Raw genomic sequence first — 14,336 nt, forward strand, 5'->3', positions numbered from 1 at the left:
TACATTTACGTCATTTAGCAGACGCTCTTATCCAGAGCGACTTACAAATTGGACATCTAGTGGAAAGCCTTCCCAGTAGAGTGGAGGCTGTTATAGCAGCAAAGAGGGGACCAACTCCATATTAAAGCCCATAATTTTGGAATGAGATGTTCAAGCAGGTGTCCACATACTTTTGCTCATGTAGTGTACCTTCAGTTATGGGTTTGCTCTTATAAAGAAGAATGGAGCATTCCTTTCTAGCTTGCTTGCAGGAAAGGTGTTACCTAAGGGTATTTGCATGTCTAAGGAAGTCAATTCTACCTGCCAAAAGCACACTGATTGTACCCCCACAAAAGGAGTTCTGATTGGAAGCCAGTGACCAATTTCCTTCTTCAGTTCTTAATTTATACTCTTGAGACGTGTTTTTGGTTTCAAAGACCATGTAAGGCCTCCTTTCACTTGACTCGTGTGTGTGTGTGTGTGTGTGTGTGTGTGTGTGTGTGTGTGTGTGTGTGTGTGTGTGTGTGTGTGTGTGTGTGTTCACACACCTGCTCTTAATCACTAATCGCTGTACATGTGTCATCTAATAGTAATTTCATGTACTGTGTTTTATACTCTGATTTTTCAGGGAGTGCTGCAGCACCACTACTTCCCGCGACTATGCTGAGTCCTGTGTGTTCTACTGCAGATAGATAGACACGTCTTTCCTGAGCCCTGTGTGTTGTACTGCAGATACAGTTGAAGTGGGAAGTTTACATACACTTAGGTTGGAGTCATTAACCTCTTACATCTAGATGTGCCGCTAGCGGAACGCCTCGCCAATATCCAATGATAGAGCGTGGCGCGAATTACAAACACCTCAGAAATCCAAAAACTTGCATTTTTCAAACATATGACTATTTTACACCATTTTAAAGACAAGACTCTCCTTTATCTAACCACATTGTCCGATTTCAAAAAGGCTTTACAACGAAAGCAAAACATTAGATTATGTCAGGAGAGTACCCAGCCAGAAATAATCACACACCCATTTTTCAAGCTAGCATATAATGTCACAAAAACCAAAACCACAGCTAAATGCAGCACTGACCTTTGATGATCTTCATCAGATGACACTCCTATGACATTATGTTATACAATACATGCATGTTTTGTTCAATCAAGTTCATATTTATATCAAAAACCAGCTTTTTACATTAGCATGTTTTGTTCAGAACTAGCATACCCACCGAAAACTTCCGGTGAATTTACTAAATTACTCACGATAAACGTTCACAAAAAGCATAACAATTATTTTAAGAATTATAGATACAGAACTCCTTTATGCAATCGCGGTGTCCGATTTTAAAATAGCTTTTCTGTGAAAGCACATTTTGCAATATTCTGAGTAGATAGCCCGGCCATCATAGCTAGCTATTTTGGCACTCACCAAACTCAGATTTACTATAAGAAAAATTGGATTACCTTTGCTGTTCTTCGTTAGAATGCACTCCCAGGACTTCTACTTCAACACCCAATGTTGTTTTGGTTCCAAATAATCCATAGTTATATCCAAATAGCTGCGTTTTGTTCTTGCGTTCAAGACACTCTCCGAAGGGTAACGCGCCGGCGCGTATCGTGACAAAAAAATTCTAATATTCCATTACCGTACTTCGAAGCATGTCAAACGCTGTTTAAAATCAATTTTTATGCGATTTTCTCGTAAAATAGCGATAATATTCCGACCGGGAGACCTTGTTTTCGTTCAAAGACTGAAAATAGAAAATGGAGTCTTCACATGCACGCGCGCACCCGTGTCATTGTTCTCAGAACGACCACTTTCCAAAAGCCCTACTGTTTTTCGCCCAGGGACTGCAGAGTCATCATTCCCCGTTCTGGCGCCTTCTGAGAGCCTATGGGAGCCTTAGAAAATGTCACGTTACAGCAGAGATCCTCTATTTTCCATAAAGAGGCTATAGAAGGCCAAGAAATGGTCAGAGAGGGCACTTCCTGTATGGAATCTTCTCAGGTTTTGGCCTGCCATATGAGTTCTGTTATACTCACAGACACCATTCAAACAGTTTTAGAAACTTTAGGGTGTTTTCTATCCAAATAAAATAATTATATGCATATTCTAGTTTCTGGGCAGGAGTAATAACCAGATTAAATCGGGTACGTTTTTTATCCGGCCGTGAAAATACTGCCCCCTATCCTAAACAGGTTAACTTGTTTTTCAACCACTCCACAAATTTCTTGTTGACAAACTATAGTTTTTGCAGTTGGTTAGGACATTTACTTTGTGCATGACACAAGTCATTTTTTAGACAGAGTATTTCACTTATAATTCACTGTATCACAATTCCTGTGGGTCAGAAGTTTACGTACACCAAGTTCACTGTGCCTTTAAACAGCTTGGACAATTCCAGAAAATGATGTCATGGCTTTAGAAGCTTCTGATAGGCTAATTGACATAATTTGAGTCAATTGGAGGTGTACCTGTGGATGTATTTTAAGGCCTAATTTTCAAAGTCTGCTGCCTCAGTTTGTATGATGGCAGTTTGCATATACTCCAGAATGTTATGAAGAGTGATCAGATGAATTGCAAAGTCCTTCTTTGCCATGCAAATGAACTGAATCCCCCAAAAACATTTCCACTGCATTTCAGCCCAGCTACAAAAGGACCAGCTGACATCATGTCAGTGATTCTCTCGTTAATACAGGTATGAGTGTTGACGAGGACAAGGCTGGAGATCACTCTGTCATGCTGATTGAGTTCGAATAACAGACTTGAAGCTTCAAAAGGAGGGTGGTGCTTGGAATCATTGTTCTTCCTCTTTCAATCATGGTTACTTGCAAGGAAACACGTTCCGTCATCATTGCGTTGCACAAAAAGGGCTTCACAGGCAAGGATATTGCTGCCAGTAAGATTGCACCTAAATCAACCATTTATCGGATCATCAAGAACTTCAAGGAGAGCGGGTTCAATTGTTGTGAAGAAGGGTTCAGGGCGCCCAAGAAAGTCCAGCAAGCGCCAGGATCAGCTCAAGTTGATTCAGCTGCAGGATCGGGGCACCACTAGTACAGAGCTTGCTCAGGAATGGCAGCAGGCAGGTGTGAGGTGCATCTGCACGCACAGTGAGGCGAAGACTTTTGGAGGATGGCCTGGTGTCAAGAAGGGCAGCAAAGAAGCCAACTCTCTCCAGGAAAAACATCAGGGACAGACTGATATTCTGCAAAAGGTACAGGGATTGGACTGCTGAGGACTGTGGTAAAGTCATTTTCTCTGATGAATCCCCTTTCCGATTGTTTGGGGCATCTGGAAAAAAGCTTGTCTGGAGAAGACAAGGTGAGCGCTACCGTCAGTCCTGTGTCATGCCAACAGTAAAGCATCCTGAGACCATTCATGTGTGGGGTTGCTTCTCAGCCAAGGCAGTGGGCTCACTCACAATTTTGCCTAAGAACACAGCCATGAATAAAGAATGGTTCCAACACATCCTCCGAGAGCAACTTCTCCCAACCATCCAGGAACAGTTTGGTGACGAACAATGCCTTTTCCAGCATGGTGGAGCACCTTGCCATAAGGCAAAAGTGATAACTAAGTGGCTCAGGGAACAAAACATCAATATTTTGGGTCCATGGCCAGGAAACTCCCCAGACCTTAATCCCATTGAGAATTTGTGGTCAATCCTCAAGAGGTGGGTGGACAAACAAAAACCCACACATTCTCACAAACTCCAAGCATTGATTATGCAAAAATGGGCTGCCATCAGTCAGGATGTGGCCCAGAAGTTTATTGACAGCATGCCAGGGCAGATTGCAGAGGTCTTGAAAAAGAAGGGTCAACACGGCAAATATTGACTCTTTACGACAATTAATAGCAATTAATGTAATTGTCAATAAAAGCCTTTAACACTTATGAAATGCTTGTAATTATACTTCATTATTCCATGGTAACATCTGACAAAAATATCTAAAGACACTGAAGCATCAAACTTTGTGAAAATTAATATTTGTGTCATTCTCAAAACTTTTGGCCACGACTGTATGTCTTTCCTGAGCCCTGTGTGTTGTACTGCAGATGGATACGTCTTTCCTGAGCCCTGTGTGTTCTTCTGCAGATGGATACGTCTTTCCTGAGCCCTGTGTGTTCTTCTGCAGATAGGTCTGTCCTGAGCCCTGTGTGTTCTTCTGCAGATAGGTCTGTCCTGAGCCCTGTGTGTTCTTCTGCAGATAGGTCTGTCCTGAGCCCTGTGTGTTCTACTGCAGATAGGTCTGTCCTGAGCCCTGTGTGTTCTACTGCAGATAGGTCTGTCCTGAGCCCTGTGTGTTCTACTGCAGATAGGTCTGTCCTGAGCCCTGTGTGTTCTACTGCAGATAGGTCTGTCCTGAGCCCTGTGTGTTCTACTGCAGATAGGTCTGTCCTGAGCCCTGTGTGTTCTACTGCAGAACTGAGATGGATCTCTCTGACGCAGACTAGTCTGCTATTCTGTATTTTTTTTCTGACAACAACAAAGTCTAGCAAAACAAGTGTAAACCTAGAGAGAGAATTGATGCATTTTTCATGAGAACAGGGCTTGTCTCTCCCAGACCCTGTTCTGAATTATAAATAACACACGTCCAGTTAGAGAACTGGAAATCCCTGATATATTAGGCTCGGAACACAATTTAATTAGTTTATTGTTTCCTGGGATTTTGGGGCAATATCCACATTGTTATTATTTCCATAATTCATCAGCCTCTACTCTCCTTTTTGCTTTATTCTCTGGAACAGGGGTTCTTCAACTTTTTCAGCCTGGGTCCCAAATGAGAAATCCTGTGATTTCCTGGGACCCAAGCTTATGAAAACATTCAACTATACGGAAATATCGGTACATTTAATGGTCCTTAATCCTAAAAGAAATACAATATATACAAAAACAAATAACAATGAAATGAAATACCCATATAAATAGCAATTCATGTTTATTTTCCCACATTACAAATGCTTATATCTCTAGGTTGGAACTGTTGCTGTTAAAATATAATACATCATTTTAATTCTGAAGAGGAAAAAACTGATCACATCACACAGATGTATAACAGAACACACACAGGCTCAGTGCAACCCTGAGGTGAAACTGTTTCTGTACTTGTTTTAAGTATGTCAGAGTTGAGAACCCTGACTCACATAGGTATGTGGTGCCAAACTGGACCAGAACATCTACTGTTTTCTCAGTCACGCAGGAGTCCGCTTCCTGTTGTAGATGAGCAACCCACAACTATGAGTTTGCCTCTTGCTTCAATCTGTTTATTCCACTATATATACTCCCAATATATTTCAATCAGTTTATTCCACTATATATACTCCCAATATATTTCAATCAGTTTATTCCACTTGTATTTAAACAGCAACAGTTCCAACCTAGACTTGTTTTCAACAGTAATTTCTACAGTAAGCTGTACAGTAGGCCTACATTATTGTACTGTTACTTAGGGTTGCAGTAGCTAGCTATTAGCTGTGTACAAGAGGATTGTTTGAAAGGAATACTCCCATCTACTATGAGATAGTACCCCCTTATTTCTGCTCATCACCTGTTATACAATGACAACAATGCCTTGCTAGCTGACTTACTTTCCACTGTGGAAGCACTGTTTCCTGCAGCGTTCTGTCCTGTTCTGAAAGAACTCCCTGGGTTTACCGTCGTGCTGTGGATGTTTTGTCAGGACGTGTTGTTTTAATTTGTTTTGAGAGACTCATAAGCACTCCCCCGCACAAAACACATTGTGTGCTCTCCTCTTTATTTCTCAAAGTTTGTATGAAACCAACTCAAAGCTGTATTTGCGTTTCATGACGTTTGAGCTCAGTCAGAACTGGTGGCTAACTTGAGTCCATTTGATGACAGCGGTGACTGATGGCCTGTGGGAATGACAAGCATCTGCTGCTGAACAACAACGCTGCAGCGTGTGGGTAGCGGAGTGATCTTCAATAAAATTGCAGAAAAAATATCTGGTAAACCACGAAGCACATGGGCTTCTCCCTCCCACTCGCGCAGCTGCCAGACCGAGCAGAGACACCACCGCTAAGCAGAGAGCACAGTTGTACTTGGCCAATTCATGAAATAATTCTAAGTTTAGTCTGACACGTCGCGACGCCACATCGACCCGTACTTTAAAGGCTGCTCTGGAAGACACTACCCATCTGTGGTAGGAATAGAAGGACTGGTTATAGGAAGGGATTGTCTGCTTCGAGTTTTTGGACATATTGGCTCATTGCTATTTTGGAGCCTGTAGTCACTTTAGATAATAGACTTCTATGAAGAGTGTGTGATGGGTTCATAACTAATGGTAGTCACTTTAGATAATAAACTTCTATGAAGAGTGTGGTAAGTTCATAACTAATGGTAGTCACTTTAGATAATAGACTTCTATGAAGAGTGTGTGGTGGGTTCATAACTAATGGTAGTCACTTTAGATAATACACTTCTATGAAGAGTGTGTGGTAAGTCCATAACTAATGGTAGTCACTTTAGATAATACACTTCTATGAAGAGTGTGTGGTGGGTTCATAACTAACAGGGGTCTTTGTGTTTAATCCTATCTTGGTTCCTCTCAGGTTTAGAAATATACTGGGATAGAAATGAAACCGCTAAATTAGAAAAGAGACCAGAAAAGATGTTCAGAAAGTCTGTTATTGGTTGTGAGATGCTCCCTAGTGTCCCCACTGTCTGAACAGAGAGACACAGAACTCTGGAGATTCTGACGTAGTGTGAAGTTGTAGGGCTCTCTAAGGTGTTTCCTTCAAGTGAAGTATGTAAACTCCGGACTTTGTTAGATCCTGAACATGTGGTTTCTTATGGTTGAATAGAGTTGTATTTCCACAGTCTGTTTTCTTTAGTTTAGACTTCTCCAGAGTTAAAACAGTCTGTGTGGCATACATTTCTCCTTGTAGTTTTCTCTTCACATATTAAATAGTTTGTAGCCTATGTACTCTGTTCGGTGGATATATTGTGAATGTGTTCAACAATCGTGTCTAACTCAAGGTTAATCTGGTTGAACATGGCTGCTTGTTGTGTTTCTGTTGTGGTTTGTAGATCTATCTGGTTGAACATGGCTGCTTGTTGTGTTTCTGTTGTGGTTTATATATCTATGGTCCATCTGGTTGAACATGGCTGTTTGTTGTGTTTCGTGTATAATGTTTATATTCCATCTGGTTGAACATGGCTGTTTGTTGTGTTTCTGTTGTGGTTTATATATCTATGGTCCATCTGGTTGAACATGGCTGTTTGTTGTGTTTCTGTTGTGGTTTATAGATCTATGGTCCATCTGGTTTAACATGGCTGCTTGTGTTTCTGTTGTGGTTTATATATCTATGGTCCATCTGGTTGAACATGGCTGCTTGTGTTTCTGTTGTGGTTTATAGATCTATGGTCCATCTGGTTGAACATGGCTGCTTGTGTTTCTGTTGTGGTTTATATATCTATGGTCCATCTGGTTTAACATGGCTGCTTGTTGTGTTTCTGTTGTGGTTTATATATCTATGGTCCATCTGGTTTAACATGGCTGCTTGTTGTGTTTCTGTTGTGGTTTATATATCTATGGTCCATCTGGTTGAACATGGCTGCTTGTGTTTCTGTTGTGTTTCAGGACTGAACCCGCTGTCATTTGACCCGTCCTCCAACAACGAACCCCTGCAGTTCAGCAACTCAAACGTGCCGCTGGTGTCAGACTGTCCCCTGGAGAACGGAGCTGAGAAGAGCATTAAGAGGAAGAGACCCAGCCTGCCTCCAGGTACTATAGTACTGTCATATTACTGCAGTATATAAGAAGTACATAACACTACACAGCTCTGCCTCCAGGTACTATAGTACTGTCATATTACTGCAGTATATAGGAAGTACATAACACTACACAGCTCTGCCTCCAGGTACTATAGTACTGTCATATTACTGCAGTATATAAGAAGTACATAACACTACACAGCTCTGCCTCCAGGTACTATAGTACTGTCATATTACTGCATTTTATAGGAAGTACATAACACTACACAGCTCTGCCTCCAGGTACTATAGTACTGTCATATTACTGCATTTTATAGGAAGTACATAACACTACACAGCTCTGCCTCCAGGTACTATAGTACTGTCATATTACTGCATGTTATAGGAAGTACATAACACTACACAGCTCTGCCTCCAGGTACTATAGTACTGTCATATTACTGCAGTATGTAAGAAGTACATAACACTACACAGCTCTGCCTCCAGGTACTATACTTTCCTACCAAGCAAAAAGGCAGTAACTGCTCATAGCGTGGAACTGAGAGAAATTGCTTTTACTTACCTTGGTTTCACAGTAACTTTATGCAGTTAATGCAAACATGACCCCCATTTTCTCCAAAACACAATACAATAGAGGCAGATACTGGTCCACATGATTAAGCATGTATTTAATGTAGCAAAAATGACATTAACTAGTTTTTGACCAAATGAGCAGTTACTGCCTTTTTGCTTGGTAGGGCAGTATAGTACTGTCATATTACTGCAGTATATAAGAAGTACATAACACTACACAGCTCTTCCTCCAGATACAATAAAATACTTTTAAAATTGAGGTGTACATCAGTGGTACCTATGCATTTTATACTATGAGACTGGGAGAGTCATTTAAAGTGAGGTGAACTTGGTAAAATGTCAAGTTTTCCATCCTGAGGGCCGTATTGCCAGTTAGTCCTGTGGAGGTCAGGGCCGTCTGTCTAAAGCTGCAGGGTTGTGGTCTGCTGGGATTGCAGCTCTCACACCTTAGCCTGGCTGTTACCATGCCTACAGCACCTGCCAATCAATGCTCAGAAATGCCTTCAGGCATCTCTCACGGAGTGATCTGTTGCACGGAGAGTAATGTGCTGAGAGGAAGTGTGTATGCGTGCGTGTGCCCCCGCATTCATGTGTGTGTCCATGACTTTTTCATTACTAAATGAGGCCTAGTTTTAATCAGTGGCTGTGCCTAATTAATTGCATAATGACAAATAGAATGAGAAGGTCCTTAAGACAGGTGTTGCTGTGTGTTTTCTGCTGTCTTGGTGACCTTAATTGGTCAGGATTAATTGTCAGTGTTAATAAACCTCTCTTTTCCATTCGTCTTTGTGCACAATTTTCAATAAATGACCCTTTCTCTTGAGTTTCAATTCTCACTAATTAATATTATTATGAATTATTCTGCTTCGTTACCAACCCAGAGCTAGACATGAAGACCTTGAGTAGGTTTAGATTGGAGGTACATAAGGACACGTTCCATGTGTATTTAATAAACATGGTGTTTGTGCAGAACAATGTTAGTCTCTGAACAGTTGCACTGAAATTGACTAGAGCGACAGATAACCTGAGGAGAATCAACACACTTCAATGCTGTCTTGCCTCAGCACATTCTCTCTAGTGTGTTGTATGTCAATACATGTTCAGGCGTTCATGGTATAATTCACTGACAGGTTAACTTGACCCTAGAAGTTTTTTACTTACGAAGACGGAGAAAGAAACCATGAACGGGGGATGAGATCTTATGGTCATTTATGGGAAAGTTTTCTCAATTTCACTCCGAGTCATCTAACAGACCTCGAAAAGCTCTCTTGGATCAATGTAGCCTATTGAAAGGGTGACTGACCAATAAACCTTGGATAGAGTGTCAGTCTTGTCCTGTAGATATACGCACAGAGAGACACACAATAAAATATTGGCACACATGTAAGTGCTCGTCATTGTGAAAACCTGTGTGAATGGCCGTGTCTGAATATCCGGAATTGTGTTCACGTAAATAGAACGTTTCTTAGTATATGACATGTCAGTCTGACTGGGTTTGTGAGAACATGTTTGTTTAAGAGAGTGTGTAATGTCACTGCTCAGATGAAAGCTAGTCAGAGAACTTTAGATCAAAGACACTGCACACAAATCTAATCCACTATTTCCCTTTGGAGGGGAGAGAGCACTCATTGTTTTACAGTGTCTTAGAGATGGATAAAAGATAGTGACTAATCAAAGTATGGTGTTTTTAACAACATCCTTATCACGTTAAAGCCTCATGCTGTGCGCTGGTTTAGACGTGAGTCACACCTCACAAACCCTCAAGAGTGGCTCTGTCTATGTGCACCTGCTTAGCAACAGAACATTAGATAATGATGACTTACCGTTAAGGACAGCGCCGGGGTCCCTCAGCCTTTCAGAACACTGCCATTATATCTATTATTGCTGTGTTACATTAATCTGCTCCCTAATGGAAAACCTGTTAAATGGGGACAATCTGCTGCATCTGGAGCTGGGTACATTTAGTGGCTTTAATGTTCTCTAGCATCACAAGAACCAGTCCAGTCCTCCAGCTCTCTGAGAAGATGGAGCACGGACTAATTAGCAGCCATGTGGATTTGCCCTCGTTAAGGAATTCTAATGGATATATTAATCTCGTTAGACGCAGAAACACGCACTCAGCATCACTGTTCCCAAGACGCAAACAGTGATGTTTAAAGGATGTTTATTCCATGTAGTAAAGTTTAAACCACTAAACTTCTAAGTGTCTCAAACAGCAGCAGAAGTGGTCGTTTACATTAGTAATGGGTGTCCTTTTGACTTAACAGACACTGCAACTGTCTTTTTAGTTTTAATGGCTTTGACACTGTATTAATAGCCCAACAGCTGGGAAAAACTGTATTCATGCCCGCTCAACACCTTGTAATTCATGCAATAACTAAATATTTGTAGTTTTTATGATGACATTGTATTAATAAGTCAACCCTGGGAAAACCTGGAAAGTTAAAAAGTGCAAAGGGAATCCTGCCAACTCAACATTTTGTTAGAGAATACCCAACACAATGTTGGCTTATGGTGTCCTATTTAGGACGGTATGAAAGGAAATGCAGAGTTAATTCATTATGTCTTTGCCTTGGGCCTGGTGGAATAGTCATTATGTCTTTGCCTTGGGCCTGGTAGAATGGAGTCATTATGTCTTGGGCCTGGTGGAATAGTCATTATGTCTTTGCCTTGGGCCTGGTAGAATGGAGTCATTATGTCTTGGGCCTGGTGGAATAGTCATTATGTCTTTGCCTTGGGCCTGGTGGAATAGTCATTATGTCTTTGCCTTGGGCCTGGTAGAATAGTCATTACGTCTTGGGCCTGGTAGAATGGAGTCATTACGTCTTGGGCCTGGTAGAATGGAGTCATTACGTCTTGGGCCTGGTAGAATGGAGTCATTATGTCTTTGCCTTGGGCCTGGTAGAATGGAGTCATTATGTCTTTGCCTTGGGCCTGGTAGAATGGAGTCATTATGTCTTTGCCTTGGGCCTGGTAGAATGGAGTCATTACGTCTTGGGCCTGGTAGAATGGAGTCATTACGTCTTGGGCCTGGTAGAATGGAGTCATTGCGTCTTGGGCCTGGTAGAATGGAGTCATTACGTCTTGGGCCTGGTAGAATGGAGTCATTATGTCTTGGGCCTGGTAGAATGGAGTCATTACGTCTTGGGCCTGGTAGAATGGAGTCATTACGTCTTGGGCCTGGTAGAATGGAGTCATTATGTCTTGGGCCTGGTAGAATGGAGTCATTACGTCTTGGGCCTGGTAGAATGGAGTCATTATGTCTTGGGCCTGGTAGAATGGAGTCATTATGTCTTGGGCCTGGTAGAATGGAGTCATTATGTCTTGGGCCTGGTAGAATGGAGTCATTACGTCTTGGGCCTGGTAGAATGGAGTCATTATGTCTTGGGCCTGGTAGAATGGAGTCATTATGTCTTGGGCCTGGTAGAATGGAGTCATTACGTCTTGGGCCTGGTAGAATGGAGTCATTACGTCTTTGCCTTGGGCCTGGTAGAATGGAGTCATTACGTCTTGGGCCTGGTAGAATGTAGTCATTATGTCTTGGGCCTGGTAGAATGGAGTCATTATGTCTTTGCCTTGGGCCTGGTAGAATGGAGTCATTACGTCTTGGGCCTGGTAGAATGTAGTCATTATGTCTTGGGCCTGGTAGAATGGAGTCATTATGTCTTTGCCTTGGGCCTGGTAGAATGGAGTCAGTGAATATTTCAGCACATTAGCCTGCTTTCATTAGCAAACTCGCTAAAATGTGTATATAGCTTTGCCTTGTAAAGTTGAGGATGCATTCGTCCATGGTAAGGAAATCTGGCTTTTAAACATCACATAAGCTGAGCCACAGCGTGCCATGCTACATGGCTTTTCTTGATGCTGTCTTTATATAACCAACCAAAGACCAAGATGGTATAGGCCTACTTGTACTGTATAGCTGTGGGTGATGGTCAAGATATAGGCCTACTTGTACTGTATAGCTGTGAGGTATGGCCAAGATGGTATAGGCCTACTTGTACTGTATAGCTATGAGGTATGGCCAAGATGATATAGGCCTACTTGTACTGTATAGCTATGAGGTATGGCCAAGATGATATAGGCCTACTTGTACTGTATAGCTATGAGGTATGGCCAAGATGATATAGGCCTACTTGTACTGTATAGCTGTGAGGTATGGCCAAGATGATATAGGCCTACTTGTACTGTATAGCTGTGGGTGATGGTCAAGATGATATAGGCCTACTTGTACTGTATAGCTGTGGGTGATGGTCAAGATATAGGCCTACTTGTACTGTATAGCTGTGAGGTATGGCCAAGATGGTATAGGCCTACTTGTACTGTATAGCTGTGAGGTATGGCCAAGATGATATAGGCCTACTTGTACTATATAGCTGTGAGGTATGGCCAAGATGGTATAGGCCTACTTGTACTGTATAGCTGTGGGTGATGGCCAAGATGATATAGGCCTACTTGTACTGTATAGCTGTGGGTGATGGTCAAGATATAGGCCTACTTGTACTATATAGCTATGAGGTATGGCCAAGATGATATAGGCCTACTTGTACTATATAGCTATGAGGTATGGCCAAGATGATATAGGCCTACTTGTACTATATAGCTGTGAGGTATGGCCAAGATGGTATAGGCCTACTTGTACTGTATAGCTGTGAGGTATGGCCAAGATGGTATAGGCCTACTTGTACTGTATAGCTGTGGGTGATGGTCAAGATGATATAGGCCTACTTGTACTGTATAGCTATGAGGTATGGCCAAGATGATATAGGCCTACTTGTACTGTATAGCTATGAGGTATGGCCAAGATGATATAGGCCTACTTGTACTGTATAGCTATGAGGTATGGCCAAGATGATATAGGCCTACTTGTACTGTATAGCTGTGAGGTATGGCCAAGATGATATAGGCCTACTTGTACTGTATAGCTGTGGGTGATGGTCAAGATGATATAGGCCTACTTGTACTGTATAGCTGTGGGTGATGGTCAAGATATAGGCCTACTTGTACTGTATAGCTGTGAGGTATGGCCAAGATGGTATAGGCCTACTTGTACTGTATAGCTGTGAGGTATGGCCAAGATGATATAGGCCTACTTGTACTATATAGCTGTGAGGTATGGCCAAGATGGTATAGGCCTACTTGTACTGTATAGCTGTGAGGTATGGCCAAGATGGTATAGGCCTACTTGTACTGTATAGCTGTGGGTGATGGTCAAGATGATATAGGCCTACTTGTACTATATAGCTGTGAGGTATGGCCAAGATGGTATAGGCCTACTTGTACTGTATAGCTGTGGGTGATGGCCAAGATGATATAGGCCTACTTGTACTATATAGCTGTGAGGTATGGCCAAGATGATATAGGCCTACTTGTACTGTATAGCTGTGAGGTATGGCCAAGATGATATAGGCCTACTTGTACTGTATAGCTGTGGGTGATGGCCAGGTCGCAGTTGTAAATGAGAACTTGTTCTCAACTGGCCTACCTGGTTAAATAAAGGTGAAATAAAAATTTTTACAAAAATACTGTATAGCATGTTGTAACATGCGCCGGTGTAGATTTCACCATGAAATGCTTACTTAAGACCCTTTTCCCAACAATACAGAGTTAAAAATCAAGAAAAATAAATAATGAAATAGTAACACAATAAAATAAGACTATATACAAGGAGTACCGGTACTGAGTCAATGTGCAGGGGTATGAAGTAGAGGTACTTGTAGGTAGGGGTAAAGTGACTAGGTAATTAGGATAGATGATAAACAGTGCAGCAGCAGCGTATGTAACCTAGCAGCAGGTAGCCTCTTAGTTAAGAGCGTTTCGGTTGCTGGTTCAAATCCCCAAACTGACTAGGTGACATATGCCGATGCCCTTGAGCAAGGCACTTAACCCTAATTGCTCCTGCAAGTCACTCTGACAGAAAATGTGTGTGTAGCGTCAACATGAATGTGTGAGAGCATATGTAGTGTGTGTGTGTCAGGGTTTCCGTTAAAGAAATGTGGTGCCGGACAACGTGACCGGGAAGATTTTGATTTACCAGCCATTTGAGAA

At 41.9% G+C, this 14,336-nt stretch overlaps 1 protein-coding gene across 5 annotated transcripts in view; it reads left to right on the forward strand.

Annotated features, from left to right (window-relative positions):
- The window catches only part of LOC106604462 (ecto-NOX disulfide-thiol exchanger 2), a 325,983-nt gene that overhangs the window by 155,663 nt on the left and 155,984 nt on the right, over positions 1 to 14,336 (forward strand). For all 5 annotated transcript variants that reach the window (XM_014199101.2, XM_014199098.2, XM_014199100.2 and 2 more), the window contains one exon: positions 7,582 to 7,725. Coding sequence is in view for 4 of the 5 variants with exons in the window: in XM_014199098.2 (XP_014054573.1) it covers positions 7,582 to 7,725 (144 nt within the window). In the remaining variant the exon portion in view is untranslated. The remainder of the gene's footprint in view (positions 1 to 7,581; positions 7,726 to 14,336) is intronic.

This window comes from Salmo salar, chromosome ssa05, assembly GCF_905237065.1.
Source record: "Salmo salar chromosome ssa05, Ssal_v3.1, whole genome shotgun sequence".
In the NCBI taxonomy this organism is placed as follows: Eukaryota; Metazoa; Chordata; class Actinopteri; order Salmoniformes; family Salmonidae; genus Salmo; species Salmo salar.